This window comes from Bos javanicus, chromosome 13 (genome assembly GCF_032452875.1).
Source record: "Bos javanicus breed banteng chromosome 13, ARS-OSU_banteng_1.0, whole genome shotgun sequence".
In the NCBI taxonomy this organism is placed as follows: Eukaryota; Metazoa; Chordata; class Mammalia; order Artiodactyla; family Bovidae; genus Bos; species Bos javanicus.
Window position 1 is genome coordinate 54035736 of NC_083880.1, and position 18373 is coordinate 54054108.

At 53.9% G+C, this 18373-nt stretch overlaps 1 protein-coding gene across 5 annotated transcripts in view; it reads left to right on the top strand.

Moving 5' to 3' along the window:
- ZBTB46 (zinc finger and BTB domain containing 46) overlaps window positions 1-18373 on the top strand; it is a 51624-nt gene that overhangs the window by 8178 nt on the left and 25073 nt on the right. For 3 of the 5 annotated variants that reach the window (XM_061436871.1, XM_061436872.1, XM_061436867.1), the window contains exon 2: window positions 12417-13385. In XM_061436871.1, coding sequence (XP_061292855.1) covers window positions 12449-13385 — 937 coding nt within the window. In that variant the 5' untranslated portion in view covers window positions 12417-12448. Of the gene's footprint in view, window positions 1-3039; window positions 3139-4645; window positions 5753-12416; window positions 13386-18373 lie in introns of those variants that run through there. The other 2 variants (XM_061436870.1, XM_061436869.1) reach the window with 2 other exon arrangements.

Consider the following 18373-nt stretch of genomic DNA (forward strand, 5'->3'; position numbering starts at 1 on the left):
GCGGACATGTGACTATTAGGGCAGACAACGATTCTCCCTTTGTCTCGAGGGAACTACCCACATACCCCTCTGCCACCTGCTGGGAGGGGGCCAGCACCAGGCCCAGGGTTCAGGGGTGAGGCTGAGCTGCTGTGAAACCTGTCCGTGTTCCAGACTCTGGACATGGGCGGCCTTGCCATATGGCTTCCTTGAAGGAAGTGGTGGGCTGTGTTTCTGGCTTGATGGGGTGAGCTTCATCTGGATACAACCTCCAGCCCTGCCACAAGCTGCTGAGTCAGGTGCGGGGGAGGCTGGTGGATTGGACTGTGTGGATCCTGGTTGGGAACCCTTCAAGGCCCATCTCAGAGAGCCTTCCTACCATCTGACCAGGGAGCAATCTGTGTAAGTTAGTCTGCTGTTTGTATGAGTTCTCTGGAGCTGTCAGAGCAAAGGACCACTAATCTGGGAGCTTAAAACAACAGAGGTTTATTCTCTCCCAACCTGGACGCCAGAAGTCCTAAGTCAAGGTGTGGTCAGGGCCACCCTCTCTCCAGAGGCTCCAGGGAAGGACACACTTCCTGCCTCTTTGAGTCTCTGGTGGCCGCTGGCAGTCCTGGGTGCTCACAGCCAAGATGTGTCCCTCATGCCTCCCATCCTGCCCTTATGGCTGTCACCCTGGTGTCAGATCTGCCTCTACTTATTAGGATGCCAGTCACCTTGAATTAGTGTCCACCATGATGATCTAATCTTAACTTGATTACACCTGCAGAGGCCCTGTTTCTAAGTGAGGTTATATTCTCCTGTGGTTAAGACGTGAGGAGATCATTTTGGGGGAAAGGATTCAGCCCTCTCCACCGTTACAGCTTGTGTTCTCCTGACACGTTGCCACATTTATTTCTCAATGCCAGGGTTTCATGAGGGCTCCCCATTCATCTCCAGCAATCACTACTTATACCTACCCTTCCCTTGATGGTTGAGCGAATGAGGCCAGTGACCACGGTGTTAGTGAGTTTGCCCCACAAATCTGCACTCAGCCCCACGCTCTCAGCAAGGAGGGGCTCTCGGTCCAAGGACGCAGGCACCAACAAGGTCCTGGCTGTGTTGGGTCGCATGTCCCCAGAGGGGAGGTGACAGAGCAGACAGACGTCGATGCCTGTAGAGGAGAGGAGATGCAGCTGGGCCTGGAGGGAGGGTGTGGTGGGGGCAGAGGCAGAGCCCAGGGTGTCCGGTGGGGCCATTGGGGTGGGTGTTTAGTGCCATTGCGCTATAGCAGGACACGGCCCCTCCTTTGACCCCCCTGCAGGACTGGGTACCCATGTGCCCATCTGCCCCCCAGGTGGACCCAGGCCTTTCTTTCTCCTGGGAAGCGGGAGGGGCCCCTTTTCTAGACAGCATTTTTATTGCTTCTTGTAGGAGATGCAGGAAAACAAAATGTAGTCTTCAAAATTTAGAAAACCTTTCATGCAAGAGTAACATGAGGAGGCTCACATAACATCAAATAGATTCATTGAGTAACTGGTCTGAAAGTCATAATTCTTACAGTGACCAGCATGGGAGTGTCCCATGGTGGTCATAAAGGCTGTGGGTATAGACAGGGCTGTTGTATGCCTGGCATGTCGTCCACGTTCACAGGTGAAGTTTCCCTTCTTGTTGATCCGTGGGACCCGAACCCTCTGGAGGCCCTCTGAAGGCCAAGGTCACGGCTGTCTCTTTGATCCCCTCCCAGGGTCACCTCCTGGATAAGGACCCTCCCCTGCTGGGGTGGGAGGGGCCAGGTCCCTATGCACACCCTTGTGACTCTTGTAGCAGACAGGCTGTGCGACACCCCCCCCCCACTGTGTTGGCATGCATAGTCCTGGACTCAGGTCTGCAGGCCAGGCACCAGCCTTGTCTCTCAGCACATACCTGTGTGTGTGTGCTAAGTTGCTTCAGTCATGTCTGACTCTTTGTGACCCCATGGACTGTAGCCTGCCAGGCTTCTCTGTCCTTGGCATTCTCCAGGCAGAGTCCTGGAGTGGGTTGCCATGCCCTCCTTCAGGAGATCTCCCCAACCCAGAAATCGAACTCCCATCTCCTGCACTGGCAGGTGGGTTCTTTACCACCAGCGCCACCTGGGAAGCATCGTCTCTTAGCACCAGCCTTCCTTAGTCACAAACTCCCTTGATTCTGTAAAAGTGATCTTGTTCTTTCGTAACCTCATCGTATTTTCAGATCCCTACTTTGGAAGTTTTCAAACACACACAGAATTAGCAAGTGTGTTTCCTTCAGTAATTCCCTTTTGTTCTCACATTTGAGTTCCTCTGTTTTTGCTCTGAACTACTTTAAAGCAAATCACAGACATTGTGTCTCACTGTCCCATGCTTTCCTTCATGTGGGTGGTTCCGTGAGTACCTCCTGGGGCCCCCCAATTGGGGCTCAGGCTTAGGGATGGCATCCTCCAAGTTTTTACTACTGGTTGATTTGAGCTGCAGTCGGGACAGACCCAGGAGTTGCATTTGGAGAAGTTGCACTTGGGGCGGTGGCTCTGGAATCTGCTTTATTCTGTTTTGGGCTGTTTGTTGAAAAGTCAGACCTGTTGGTCCCACACGGTGGTCTGGCTGGTGGCATTCTCTGACCGTTAGGAGCCCCACCCTGTTTCGAGGACCAGGCAACCGGGACCGCGTGTCTGGTACTCAGTGTCTGAAGTGTGACAGTGACGTCTGCATCGGAATTTCTGACTTAAAAAATGAATAGTTTTTTATATTTTGTGCCTGCTTTTAAAGATACTTGTACCTTCTGTTAAGGATCTGTACATAATCTGTTCAAAATGATTATCACCTATGTAAGTTTTATTTGAAAAATTCTAGATTTAATAAAGTGTAGTATCATCTTGGAATTTTGTAAGCATAATTTTTTGGCAAGATCATTTCTTTCGAATATTTTAGTGATTGTTTGGAGCCATGAGCTATTTTTGCCATAGTTCTTTACTAGGTAAATTGTTTTCATCCACAGCCAACCCTGGGTCTGGAGCGTGTGCCCCTCTGTTTGAATGGCAGCTGATGAAGTAGCTGCATGGCCGAGGGGCAGGGGGCTTGATTCTCGTGAGGAGAACGCTGGCTGAGCTGGTGAGGGAAGTGGGGTTCACGCCTCACTGTCACCTGGTTTCTGCGTCCTGAGAAGGTGAGAGTCTCTCTCAGGTGTGTGCCTGTCTGCTACTGCAGACACACACTCCTCATTCACTCGGCACCCGTCCACCCAGCCTTCATTTATTCAGCATCTAATGAGTGTTTACCGTCTGCAAGGCCTATGCAGAATGACAATGGGGACTTGGAAACGTCCGATTAGCAGCTAAAATTGTGTCAGATGCCAGAACAAACGTTTGTTCTGGTCCAAGCCTGCATGGGGGCTCTCCCGCCACCAGCCGGGGAGTCGGGCATTACATTTCTCTGCCCCAGTCCAAACCCAGTGACCTATATGATGGGGTTTCCTAGGTAGCACCTTAGAGGGTTGGCTGGATCCTCTTGTTTTCAAGAAATGCAACTTTGAATAGAAAAGACAGCTTGAAGATTCTAGCATTTGCTTGGTGTAAACAAATGTTGCAAAATACTAAAGAACTGGTGTATTTGGTTAAGGGTTAGGAGGGAGTTCTCTCAAAAATCATTCTTGCAGCTTTTCCTTCTGTTGGAAAGTGTTTCAAAGACAAAAGTTAAAAGACTACAGAGGATTCCATCCTGTTGCTTGAGAACTAGGTGCTGGTTTTTTTCCCTTTCCTGTTTAGATTTGATGTTTTTCTTTGGCAGAGGGAGTACAAGTGTTAGAGTTAACATTTCAAGTCAGTATAGCTCAGATTTAAAACCTTTGGATATAATTTTTCTGCCTTCTTAGGCCAATCAGTTTTCTTTTTAAGAAAAACTTAAAAATTTTAAGTGGATGTGTGGCTTTTTCCTGTGGCTTTTGTAACAAAGTGCCACAGACTGGTGGCAAACACAGCAGAAACATGTTCCCCCAACAGGGGTCGTGGGGCTGTGCTCCCTCCGGGGGCTCTGGGAGAGGGTCCTGCCCGTCTCTTCAGCTCTTGTGGCCCAGGCACCTCTGGGCTGTGGCCACGTCCCCCTTGCCCCACCTCTACCTCCATCCCCCTCTGCATGTCTGTGTTCAGAGTTCCCCTTTTTGTGACACACCCGTCCCACTGGGTTATGACCTCATCGTAAGTTGGTTAAATCTACCAGGATCCTGTTTCCAAATAAGGTTGCATTCACAGGTACTGTCTTCTGGGGACACGATTCACCCCACAAAAGCAAGTAACTCTGTATCCATCCTCCACCTTTACTGTGAGCTGTGACTGATGGAGAACATCAGAGCCCACCTCTCAGCCACACCTGTGGTGTCAGCTCTGAATTGTGGTCCTGTGATGTCATGGGGCTGGTCAGAGGCCCTTTGTCCATGGCCTCACTGTCTGTCATGGCCTTCAGTGAGGTGAAAGTGGGACCTTCAGGCCCACCCAGGATCAGGAAAGTGCTGTCCGCTGCTACTTCTACCAAGAGCTAAGCTGGGATGTTTAAACAGTATCTCTTGATTGACAGAGGCACCACATGTGCTGTTGTAGGAGGAGCCCCTGGAGACTTCCAGGAGGAGACGGCTTGTCAGCAGCTGGGGGGATTGCATCCATGGCAGGATATGCCTTTCGATCCACCTGTTAAAAAGAGCACATTTGTATTGTCCAATGATTCATCACAGCCTAAGGGAGCTGGTCATGGAACAACAGACTGGTTCCAAATAGGAAAAGGAGTACGTCAGGCTGTATATTGTCACCCTGCTTATTTAACTTATACACAGAGTACATCATGAGAAACGCTGGGGTGGAAGAAGCACAAGCTGGAATCAAGATTGCTGGGAGAAATATCAATAACCTCAGATATGCAGATGACACCACCCTTATGGCAGAAAGTGAAGAGGAACTAAAAAGCCTCTTGATGAAAGTGAAAGAGGAGAGTGAAACAGTTGGCTTAAAACTCAACATTCAGAAAACTAAGATCATGGCATCTGGTTCCATCACTTCATAGGAAATAGACGAGGAAACAGTGGAAACAGTGTCAGACTTTATTTTGGGGGGCTCCAAAATCACTGCAGATGGTGATTGCAGCCATGAAATTAAAAGACGCTTACTCCTTGGAAGAAAAGTTATGACCAACCTAGATAGCATATTCAAAAGCAGAGACATTACTTTGCCAACAAAGGTCTGTCTAGTCAAGGCTATGGTTTTTCCTGTGGTCATGTATGGATGTGAGTTGGACTGTGAAGAAGGATGAGTGCCGGAGAATTGATGCTTTTGAACTGTGGTGTTGGAGAAGACTCTTGAGAGTCCCTTGGACTGCAAGGAGATCCAACCAGTCCATTCTAAAGGAGATCAGTCCTGGGTGTTCTTTGGAAGGAATGATGCTAAAGCTGAAACTCCAGTACTTTGGCCACTTCATACGAAGAGTTGACTCATTGGAAAAGACTGATGCTGGGAGGGATTGGGGGCAGGAGGAGAAGGGGATGACAGAGGATGAGATGGCTGGATGGCATCACCAGCTCGATGGACATGAGTTTGAGTGAACTCCGGGAGTTGGTGATGGACAGGGAGGCCTGGTGTGCTGCAATTCATGGGGCCGCAAAGAGTCAAACACGACTGAGCGACTGAACTGAACTAAACTGAAGGGAGCTGGTAGCTGCCCATTACAGTTGTGCGTCGTTTAGAGAGGAAAGGGCCACAGTGAGGGTCGAGTGTAGCAGGAGGTGCCTGGGGGCACAGGTAAAGCCGTAACCTCTTCCCCTTGCTCTCCCCAACCCCGCAAAGCAAACTTGTGGACCGGCTTCCCACCAGCAGAAGCGACAGAGCTCTTGGGTCGATGCCTGGCTGGGGCCGTGATTCTGCTTCTGCATCGTGGGGGGTCTCCCTGCCTGGTCTCTTCTGTTCTCTCCCTGCCCCTGCAATTGTTTCTGGGGCCCCAGGCACCCTGCCAATCAGGACATCTGGGACCCCTAGGGGGCTGCTCTCTCTTGGGAGCCCGTGTCTCCCCTTGACGTACTAGCCCCTGGCTTCCCCATCTTGGTGGCTGGTGCCCCAACCACCCTGAGGTCCAGGCTGGCACCACCCCGGCTCCTTGTGGTTCTCTCACTGGCCCCGTCCCGTCTGTGTCCCACAAGCTCTCCCGTCAGACGCCGAGGTGCTGTGTCTTCCCTGGGCTGCCTGTGTGTTGGCCATAGCTCGATGCCCTCGACCGTCCTGAAACACAGGCCTCTTGTGTCCCAAGGTGCTGGGCTGACTTCTGTGGTTCTTCTGTCCACGTGATGCTGGTTGGGCCGCAGTCCTCCAGGCTGGGCTGGGCCGCCAGCATGGGTGGCTCTGTGCCTTGGAACCTTGAGGGTGAGCCTCGGCCAGGTCTCTGGGGTGGCCATACTCAGGCCCCACTCACTTAGTCTCGCTGCTTGTGCCCCTTCCTCAAGCCCTCCCTGAGAGCCCTCATAGCACCTCTGTGCTGCTCTGGCTCTGGCCTGGCGGGGGGCCAGTCCTCAGCCTGAGCTCAGTGCCCAGCACAGCTCCAGGCTCCTGGACACCCTCAGGGGCTGATATGGAATCACAGTGGGACTAAGTCTGGGCCACAGCTATGACCTTGGAATTCTGTGGGTCATTCCACACTGAGAGCCAGAGCCAGGCAGGCGGGGACAGGGTGCATCTGGCCCTCTGTGGTCAGGGTGTGTGCATCCTGAGAGGAAGTGACATCTAGACAGGTAGGAGAGTCCAGGGAGGGGGGCGGAGGAGACTCTTGGTCCCATGGAGGTAAGGGAACCGAAAGAGGCTGTGACAGGGAAGAGGGTGGTGGTGGCGTGGGGCTGGACAGGGGCTGGGGGCGGGGAACCACCCTGGCCCACAAGGGTTTGCATTATGAGATCACCCTGGTGTGCAGCACCCAAGGGTCAGGCTGTGAGTCACTGGAGAAACTTCAGGCAGAGCTGCCCTCCCCGGGCACCTAAAGATGATTTCTGTTACTGAATGTGGAATATTTCTTCCTAGTCAGGAGCTTAGTTTTAAATTTTAAAAGGCAACAAGGAACCCTGAGAAAACAATGTGTATAAAGTGTGGGTTATAAAATGGTCCCCTGTTCTCAGTGTCTTGGATCTTGGGTTTTTCAGAACCTTGGGATGTGGGACATGGTGTCCATACAGGGAGGGCCTGGGGCGGGCTGGGTTCTGCCCATGGGCAGAGGCCTTGGTGGGAAAAGCCGAGCACTTACCATATGGACTGTATCACCCACTGGTGTTGGTGGGTTCTTTGGTAGATAAGAGACATGTGTGTCCCGGGCTTCTAGCAGAACCCTGGGCTGAGTGTCTTAAATGACAGAGGTGTATCCCATTGAAGCCCTGGAGGGCAGAGGTCAGAGAACAAGGACCACACCTCCTCTGAAGGTGCTGGGCAGGATGGAGGACCTGTCCCAGGCATCCCTCCAGCTTCTGGTGCTTCCTTGGCCATGGCCTCATCTCTTCTGTCACATAGCTGTCTCTCCATGAAGGTCTGTGTCCCAGGGTCCCCTTCCCTAAGGACACCAGTCACATTGGAGCAGGGCTCACCCTAGTGACCTTGTCTTAACCAGTTCCATCTACAAGGACCCCATTTCCAAATAAGGTCATGTGCAACAAGTGAGTCTGGGACATGGTTCAACCCACGGCAAATGGTGATGGGTACGCACTGGTTTGTAGTCGAGCAAGGATATTTCCATAAAAGTAGTTTTGTAGTTGACATGGTCATAATTTGCGTACAATAAGCTACTCATTGGAAGAGGGTAAATGGGTGGGTTTGCACACAGCGGTATCTCTGTCTTTCTCTGTCTTTCGCTGTCCCCAGGCCAGGCAGCCCCTGTTCCTGCCCATGTAGGTCTCTTTGCAGGTTCCAGTTTCATGGAAGGCATTACTGCACTGTCTCCTTTGTCCGGTTGCTTTCACACAGTGTAATTATCTAGAGACTCACCCGTGTCCACCTGGAAGGGCCTTTTAGACGTGCTCGGCCGGCCAGGCAAGGGCGGAGATGGGGCTTCATGGGGCCTGCAGAGAGCAGCTTGGCTTCTGCAGACCAGGAGTGGGTGGTCTGGTTCTAGCACTAAAAGTACGTTGCTTCCACCTTAAAACAATATTCACCTGTTAGGTCATGTTTCCAGGAAAATTTCAAGAAAGTGTAAATGGAGCACAGTGGAAACACAGAGTGAGAAGAGGTGAAGTCGGGTTGGCGAGGAGGTTCCATGGGTGTTAGAGGCACTCACCTCTTAGCATTGGGCTTTTCTGTACTGGGACTCGGTGACCGACCCTGGGGAGGGACCAGTCGGCCAGGGCTCCCGATCCGTGCCCACACCTGGAATTTCTTTGAGTGCAGCTGGATACAAAGTCCAAATGCATTCACTATTTTGCATCCTTATTATTAGAACCAATTGTCTTCAAGGTGGAGCTCTTTAGGGACCAGAGAAAAAACATGAATACCCGCTTCTCCCAGAATTGCTAATCTGAACCTACAGTGCAGCAAATGAGATAAACTCAGAGCAGTCTGCACGTTTTGTGTTTCTTGTGATTTTCGAGACTTGGCAGTTTATTTGGCTTTTACCAGTGGAGCATCCATGGTCTTATGGGCAAGCTGGATGAATAAGAGATGGGCCTCCTGCTGGTAGTTTTTGAAGATGGTTCTTTGTTGCAGCCTCCTTACCTTCAGATGCTGTGGGGAGAAGGTTCATGAGGTACCCTGGGGTTGGAGTGCTGCGGGCTCTGTACCCTGAAAGTGACAGGCGGGAGTGCCCCTGACATCACATCTGCCCCTGATGCTCACAGAGGAGGTTGACACGGCAGGTCCGTGCTCATGTCTGAGTGCAACTTGTTTAGGGGAGACCTCAACACCCACCTTGACCCCAGGTCACCATAATGAAGAGTTGAGACTCGGGTCTCTTGAGTCGTGGGAGCTGGCTTGGGACTGTGAGACTTGGGGCAGGGCAGGTCCGTGGCACCCAACACGAGCTCGGTGGCTCCGGATGGCTAGACTCAGGTTCCCTGCCAGGCAGCTTGGAGACCACCTCCACCTTTCCCAGAGGCGTCGGTATTAGAAATGGCTCTGGCAGCATCAGGCAAGATTCCCACCAGGCAGGATGGGGCCTCGGCTGCCCCCTCCATCACTCGCCGTGCCATCACCTGCATGGTCCCCGTGTCCTGGGTTATGTCTTTGGGGGTGGCTCCGAAATCTGCATGGTGCAGATCGGCACACTTTTGGAGTCTAGTCTGGAACTTGGATTCAACTTGTATTTGCACCAAGGTGGTCATAAGTGATTCTGTCTGAGGCTGAAGTGTCTTGAGATCAGCGAGCTATAAATAAAACAGAGAGTAGGGACCCCAGGAGACATGAAACCTGCGTAGAGATGGAGTGGCTTCCAGGTGGCACATGGGTCACTAACAAAGTTGCAGGTGCTGGTATGGCAGCAGGGAACCCGTCTGCCCCCTTGTTCTCACTAGCCTGAGCTTCTCTTGACAGAGTGGCGTCTGGGACCCTTCAGGGCCACAGGCTCCTCTTTGAGGGTCCCTTCCTCACAGGACTGCCCATGTGGACCTTGAAATGCACGACAGTGCCCTGTGGTCCATGCAGCAGCACAGGTGATTCAGAATGACAATCAGGTTATCTGTCCACAGGCGTGTGTGCGATGGGGCTTCCTAGGTGACACTAGTGGTAAACAACATGCCTGCCAATGCAGGGGACGTAAGAGACAGTTTCAGTCCCGGGTCAGGAAGGTCCCCTGGAGGAGGGCATGGCAACTCTGTCCCGTATTCTTGCCTGGAGAATCTGGACAGAGGAGCCTGGTGGGCTACAGTCCATAGGGGCACAAAGAGTTGGACAGGGCTGAGCAACTTAGCATGTGTGTCCTGTGAACAAGTGTGGGTCCACTGGCGTGCGCTCCCTGAGCAGGTGTTTGTCCCACGGCCAGGTGCGTCTCCACTAGGCAGGACCCTCCTTTGGGGCAGGGCAGATGCTGTGCTGTCCTAGCCCTCAAATAAAAACCTCTGTGAGCATGCGTCTTTCTGGTCAGACTGCTGTGTGATGTGACTACTAGGAAGCTTCTGTTTTTAGGGTCACGGCCACTGGGCAGCAGCTCTTCTGCTGCGGTCAGGTGGGCAGGACCCCATGAATGTCTCACTGATGTTCTCACTTTGTAATGCAAATTCAGTCATTCCCCTAAAGTTTCAGTAGGCTTGGATAAATTATGTGTATGCTTAGTGTTTCCATAGCAGACTAATCTGTTGTTTGTTTGTTTTCGTCTGTACCACATGGCCCACGGGATTTTAATTCCCTGACCAGGGATTGAACCCGTGCTCCCTGCAGTGGGAGGGTGGAGTCCTAACCACTGCCCCCCCCCCAGAGAAGACCCTGAATAATCTATTTTTGATTATCATTCCTTTAGATTCCTCTTCTTTTTAGCATGCAGGTAGCTTTTTTCCCTAATGAAAATTGTATTTTCTTACAACAGATTCTCTGTAAAATACATAACTGATTTTTAAGCTGCTCTGATTGAATAATAATTTATTTTAGAACTTCCCATATGAGTTGAAATTATTTTAGAAATGCAAACCCTGTGAGGTAGTTGCTGCTTCTGTAAACGGCTCTGGCATTTCCCCCTTTTCGGTTTTCTTCCTGATTCTTAGAGGATATGCTTCACTGGTGAATAAAGAGATTTATTATTCATACAGGAAGTCAGGTAATGAAACCTGCATCTTCCTAATTTGAATACAGGGTCCTTAGGTGCCTGAGTACCTCCCTCCACCCCACCACCATCCCCTGCACATGCCCAGGAGCTCCTTGTGGACTCAGGCATGAAGCCAATGTTTTGCACTCAGATGGTTGATTTCTTGACTTGACACGTGTTCCAGTCCTCCCTCAGTGTCTGGTTAACCTGAGTGTGATGCCAGCTGTGGGGTGAAGCCAACCTGGATGATCTGTCTGTTCCCCTCCCCTCCTTGCATGCCGTGGAGGAAGAGCAGACTGGGTGATGACTGCCCTTGGGGGGCCCCCATGCACCCAGGGTCAAACACCCCAGTATCAGCTGTGAGTGTGGGGACCCCCCCCAACATGGCCAGTTCTGACCACTCCCCCTCCTCCTCAGGGTCCATCCTTGGGGTCTGGTCCCACTGGTCTCACGATTGAAGTAGCCTGTTTACTTTTGGTCTTGAGGTGGGGTGGGGGCTGGCGGGAACAGTGCCCAGTGGACTGTCGAGAGATATGAAGGAGCAAAAGACTTGGAGTCTCCCTGGCCTTGTTCTCCTGGCGTGAGGACTGCAGCCATCTGCAGGTGAGCCCAGGTGACGTTGGGAAATGTGTTGGAAGTCCAGGGAAAGCTGTTCCACCACGAAGTGTCCCACACCCTCCCCTCCCTTGCCTGCCTTTTGTCTGCTCCCCGTGGGAAAGGTGGACGATGTCCCCACCTCTGACCAGCTGTGAAAGGGTGAGTTTAAAAGGAAGATCTGTCTTCCTTGGGGGGTTTCACGCAGTGACGACGGCCCCAGAATTCGTGTATTGAGGTCCTCGCCCCCAGCACCTCAGAACCTGACCTGGTTGGGCTGGGACTTGTACTGAAGTGGGAGGGGCCTTGTCCAATATGACCATGTCCTCGTGGGGGATGTTGGGACCGACACGTGCAGTGACACTATACAGGTTGGGGGATGACGCCGCACGGGCCAAGGACACTGAGGGTTGCTGGTCAGCAGCAAAGGCCGGGACATCCCCTGCGTGGTTTTCAGAGGGACCCCTGCCCACGCCACGGCCTCGGGCTGTGACCTCCTGACAGGGCAGCACTGAAGTGCTTTTATCTCGGCCACACATTCCGGTGGCCCCAGAAACTTTGGGGGCAGCAGAGAGCTGGGAAACAGAACCAGGGGGAGCAGCACGGTGGAGCCCAACTTGAGAAATGATTCGGGGGCTCGGGATAACAGAGGGGGTTCTTGTCACCTTGGGTCCCTCCTCCACTGGATACCTTCCTGGGGAGCTGAGGTAGTCAGGGGCCTCCTCCCTCTGCAGCTGGGTTGGACTGGCCTGTGGGCATTCAGCCTTGGCCCTTCCTGCCCCTCGGGCCGGACCCTGTAGGATGTTGCTGTCGTTTTGCCGTTAAAGACACTTCTTCTTCAAGGGTGGGGGTAAAGGCGCACCTGGTTCTCTTCACCTAGACTTTCTGTTTGGGTAAAAAAGTCTCTTTGACTGCGGATGGGCCTTCTCTTCCTTTCTGGAATATTTGCTTGGTTGGAGGGTCAGCTGCAGCATGTACAGCGCTGTGTGCAGGAGGACGGAGCTGGCTCAGGTGCCGCCCTCAGGTGCCCTGTGTCCAGCGGCCTCCCTCTGCACACTCTTTAGCCCTTGGTGCGTGTATGACTATGCGGGTAACCCTTCCGTTCTCACCCCACAGAGTCCATAGAGGAGGCCACCCCAGGATCCCAGATGAACAACCGGAAGGAAGATATGGAAATCGCGTCCCACTACCGACACCTGCTGCGCGAGCTGAATGAGCAGAGGCAGCACGGAGTGCTGTGTGACGTGTGTGTGGTGGTGGAGGGCAAGGTTTTCAAGGCCCACAAGAACGTCCTGCTCGGCAGCAGCCGCTACTTCAAGACTCTCTACTGCCAGGTGCAGAAGACCTCTGAGCAGGCCACAGTCACGCACCTGGACATCGTCACAGCCCAGGGCTTCAAGGCCATCATCGACTTCATGTACTCTGCCCACCTGGCTCTCACCAGCAGGAACGTCATCGAAGTGATGTCCGCGGCCAGCTTCCTGCAGATGACGGACATCGTGCAGGCCTGCCATGACTTCATCAAGGCCGCGCTGGACATCAGCATCAAGCCAGACGCCTCGGATGAGCTCGAGGCGTTTGAGGTGGGCGCCCCGCCCGGTGGTGGTGCGGACGCCCTCATCTCTGCTGTAATGGCTGGGAGGAGCATCTCCCCTTGGCTGGCCCGGCGCACGAGCCCCGCCAACTCCTCCGGGGACTCAGCCATTGCCAGCTGCCATGAGGGCGGGAGCAGCTACGGGAAGGAGGATCAGGAGCCCAAGACCGAAGGCCCTGACGACCTTGCCTCACAGCCACTGTGGCCTGGCGACGTGGGCTGCGGGCCCCTGCACGTCAAGGAGGAGCCGCTCTCACCGGCCCACTATGGGGGCAGCGAGCCACCTTCTGCCATGGATGGCACCATCCAGAACTCCTTCTCGGAGCAGACTGCCGGGGATGGCTGGCAGCCCACGGGCCGGAGGAAGAATCGGAAAAACAAAGACACAGTCCGACACATCACACAGCAGGTAGAGGAGGACAGCCGGGCCGGCTCCCCACTGCCATCTTTCCTCCCGACGTCCGGGTGGCCATTCAGCAGCCGTGACTCAAGTAAGCCTTTCCTTTGTTACAGGCGGGGCTCAGGCACCCTGGGGCCACGGCAGCACAAAGACATGGCATGTCGGTGACCCTGGGGCCACTCGTTTTGTCCACAAAGTGTCACCTTTCCAGGCTCACATAAGCGGCTTCTCTGATTATTGCAGTAAATAGGTGTGAGAGCTAGAATGCGGCCGTGGTGACCTCCTGGTGTCACCATCAGTGCTGCGCCCGGGCCGCCTACACACAGAGGGAACTGGGGTGGGGCTTCTCTGAAGCAGGGGGTCTGGAGCTGGAGAAGTGGGGTGACGCCTAGGAGCCCAATGTGGGGTATGGGGCCACTTCCCTCACACTGGGAGCCTCATAAGCAATGGCTGGGATACCTTAATTTTTAAAGATGGAAACACCACAGCATTAAAGAGATGAAAAAGTCCTTGAAGTGAAGTGGCATAGGTGGAAGGAAAGGCCAGGCCAGGCTTGTGGGCTGTAACCCACGTGCCTGAGTTTTGTGCTGGAGGATGTGACAGTTTGAGGCCACCAGCTCCCATCCCAATAAGGGGTATTTCCTCTTTGCTAACAAGTGTGGGCTTGGTTGTCCACACTCAGAGCAGTAGGGGCGGGGGTCGTTACCACATTGGGGGTGGGGCTCTCCTGGACCCCAGTCCATCAGTGGTGAGGGCTCATAGCTTAGCTCCCTTCACACTGTCTTCGCCCTCTGGAGGGCGGTTTTATCTGTCTTCCAGGCTAGGTGTCTCCCACCTGCTTCCCAGGTGGTGCTAGTAGTAAAGACCCCTCCTGCCAATGCAGGAGGTTTAAGAGACGTGGGTTCAGTTCCTGGGTCATGAAGATCTGCTGGAGGAGAGCATGGCAACCCACTCCAGTATTCTTGCCTGGAGAATCCCATGGATAAAGGAGCCTGGCAGGATGGAGTCCATGGAGTCACAAAGAATCAGACTCGATTGAAGTGACTTAGCATGGACAGGCTAGTAAACAAATTAAATGTTCACTAGATGCCGGGTGCTCTTCCTGGTGTGGAGCTCGTGATAACTGCGGCTGCACCGAGCTTTCCCGAATGGCACATTGGGCCACGAGGGCTGTGTTCAGGGTGCGGAGAGGCCCTGGTGGGGCAGGGCAGGATGGAGGCTTCTCAACTGGGAGGCCTCTCCAGGAAGGGGCCTCATGACTGGACAGAGGTGGACTGAAGGCAGCAAAATGTGGACATAAGCCCTGAAAGATGTCACTGATGCTAGGCCTATGCTGGGTGGGTGGGCGTCCTGGGGGAACCAGCTGCTGCCACCCCAGCAGAAGGGCAACCCTTGGGGCTCCTGATACACTGGCTTTGTTATTGTGGTAAAACATATGTATCATAGATGTTACCCCTTTAACACTTTTAAGTGTATTGGCATTAAATACATCACTAGTATTGTGTCCAGAACTTTCTCATCGCCCCTGGGCACAGTGGCCTGTCTCCCTGGTTCTCATTCTCTTACAGCCCTGAGTGCTGGGCCAGGCATCTGCAGGTTCAGTCTGTTGCCACCTCGGAGGGATGGCTCCGTGCAAGGTGGGGTCCTGGGGTCTGTAGGATACCAACAGTGCCCACCCCCTGGTTGTGTCCAAGATGGGCAGCCCTCCAGAACCAGTGGAGTTTAACTGAACTAAATCAGAAGAAGGTTAAGTTTCTGAGCTGCTGGAAAGGCCACTTATCGCCCTGCTGGTGGTTGTGTCGGCTCCCTTGGTAACGAGTAAATGTCCCTTAGCTCTGATTGAAGCCTTGAGAGGAGCGTCCACGGGGACTGACTTTAGGAATCTTGTTGGGGTCAGAGCTGAAGAGCCTTCCCCTCCTGTCATACACTGGTGGGCAGCAGGGATGGAGGCCTCTAGATCGAAGAGTTCCTCAACAAGTTAAGAATGAGGGTGCTCTATGAGCCCGTGGGTTTGATGTTTTAAAAGCAGTTGTCGAGCAGAAGGTGTTTTTGGAATCCAACAAGTGATTTCGGCTCATGTACTCTTGCTGCTGTCTGAAATCCCTCGGGTTACCAAGGCAACTGCCAGATTTCCCCCGAGTTGCTAAGATGAGGACCTGAGGTGTGGGCTGCGTGGGACGGCTCTGCCCATCACAGTGGCCATTTATTCCTCCGCCCGCCCTGGGCTGGGGCTTGGAAGTATAAATCACGATCTCCGATGGAGGAGGGTTTGCTGTCATTAAAGATATTACATCTTAGAAGAGAGTATTTTTGCTTATTCTCACCCCGTTTATAGGAGAACAGGCCTTTTCCAAGGAACGTGTCAGGAGGTTCCTGCTGATCATTCAGGGCCCTTGGTGAAGATGCTTGGATGCCCAGCCCTGCAGCAGGGCCACCGCCTTGTCCTCTGTGTGTCCCCCTCGGCTTTGGGGACCCTGGGGCCTGTTAGTGTTTAAGAGTGATTTTTCTAAGCAGGCTTTGTAACCCAGCAGCTTCCAAGAAAACATCCATTGAAATGTGCCTCTGGGTCACAGCCTGTCTGTGTGATGGCTTGTGGGGAACAGCGTTTAAACAAGCCAGTACAATGTGTACAGGCCAGGCTCCTGCCTCACCCCTTTTTCCGCGATCCCCAGGCTGTAAGCCTTCAGTGGGGTGGGTTTATAGCTGCTAGTTCAAAGGTTGTGCCAGGAGAGCCCGGCCAGCCCATCCCAACATCCCACACTGGTTCCCAAGAGGATCTGCAGATGCAAAGTTCTAAGCTGAAGTAAAGTGTGTAGGTCTTGTGAGGGACTCCTTCATGTCTGGACCTCGGTAAGGGTGGACCTGGCATCCCGGGATTGTGAAGGGCGCGTCAGAACTGCAGAGCAGGTTCAGGGGTGCAGGTGGCCTCCCAAGGTTGTCGCGGCTGCTCTGAGCCCAGGGCTGCTATCCAGCTCAGGGTGGGAGCAGATGCTTGGGACCAGGGCCCGGCCTGCCCTGACCAGGTCAGAGGGGTCGCTTCTTAGCCCCTCGGAACTCCAAGCCAGTGGCCTCTCCCTTGGCTGGGCCCGCAGACGTTTTCCCTGCAGGAATGAGCAGAATTGCTTGGAATCCATCTGCTCGACCTCAGAGCCGTGGTCGGGGGCTGCTGGTGCCTGGATACCTCAGCAGTGGGCTTCGTCAGGTCATTCAGTTGGGAACGTAGGGGAAGACGTGCTGCTGAGAAGGGAGTTGGGGGACCCAGTGCTGACCCAGCAGAGCGGGGGCACTGAGGAGGGGGCCCGAGTGGGGCAGGGCTCGGCCATGAGACCCCTGGCCTGTGCCTCACTGGCTGGCTCACCCTGGCCCAAGGCCACACTTCTGAGTTACCACCTGGACTTAAGCCTTCATCACCGTGGGCATGGCTTTACTGAGAGGCCAACAGAGCTTTGTTTCTGCCAAAACAGCAGTTCTTGGACTTTCTAGAAGATTAAGTTCATGAAGACGGAGGCCCTGCGGCTTCTCATCTTTCCAAATGTGGAAGTGGAGGCTGGTCACCCTGCGGCCGCTGCCCCCGTGAAGAGCTGAGCTGCAGGGTCTGGATCTGGGTGATCAGGACATGGCAGGGCCCCTGGGGGTGACAGGTGAGCAAGGCCAGTGGTCCCTCTCGGGACCCACAAGGTTCCACTCGGGACAGACGTGCGGGGGTTGGGCTGGGGACGCTCCACAGCCGGCGCTGGCTGGGAGCTTCCAAGGGTGCGTTTCTGCTCTCCCTGCTCTCAGGTCACCTCACCCTCAGGCAGCACCACTGCTGACCTGACAGGAAGGCCACCTGCCTTTTCTGCCACCTTGATGAGTCCTGTTTTGATTTGAACTTGAGGCGTTTTGTCCTCTTAACCATGTGTGTGTTTTCTTCTGGTATTTGGACACTGTGATGGGGATGCCCCTAGGTGCCAACAGGGTGGGGTCTGAGCCCACTGCCCTCGCCCCCCCGACCCTGGAGACAAAGGGGCTCTGGTTGTGTTGAAATGCCCAGTGGTGTATATGTGCGTTTATATATATGCACTTAAAGGCACAGCTTGGAAGCTTACATTTAAATGAAGATTTTAAAAGGAGTTGTGAATGTTATTTTTTTTAACTGTTCATTTGAAAACTTTTATGCTACTGCTTTTTTCAAATTTTTTAAAAACAGAAGCAGAACATACACATCAGAAAGGCCGTATCACAGCTGTTCAGCTGGCAGAGGCCTGACTGCCCCCCAGACACCCCCATACCCACCCCAGAGACCCCCACACCTCTGCAGACACCCCATACCACCCCCAGACACCCCTACACCACCCTGCAGACACCCCCCACAGCCCTAGACACACCCACACCCAGCCCGCAGACACCTCCACACTCACAACCAGACACTTCCACACCCCCTTAGACACCCTTATACCACCCCCCAGACACTCCCCACAGTCCCAGACATCCCCACACCCAGCCCTCAAGACCCCCCACACTCACACCCAGATACCCCCACACCCCCTTAGACACCCTTACACCACCCCCAGCCACCTCTACACCACCCCGCCATACACCCCCCACAGCCTCAGACATCCCCACACCCACGCCCAGACACCCCCATGCCCACCCCCACACCTGTCCTGGGGACCCCTCCCCAGATCTCTGGGTGCTGGTTTCTCCTGATCAGTCTGCTGTTGGTGGAGCCCGTGGTGGGGGCCCTTCCTGAGCCGTGGGCCCTGTCCTGACCAGAGGGACATGAGGGACCCTCTGCTGCCACCCTCGGTGCTGGTGCCTGTGTGTTTGAAGTCGACCTCGAGGTGTTTCTGAGGGGCTGCTCCCTGCTGCTGCTGTGACAACTGACCATGGACTTAGTGGTGGAAACAGCCCCACCATAGCCTCTCTCGCCCTCACATGGCAACCGTGGGTCCCCAGGGCTGGCTTCTGGGCTCAGGGGTGAATCCCAGCCTTTGCCAGCTTCCAAAGGCTCCTCGACCCTTGGCTCGGGGCCCCACATCCCTCAGATCTCAGCTCTGGTGCCGTGTCCCCTTCACTAGCTCTGGCCCTTCCGCCTCC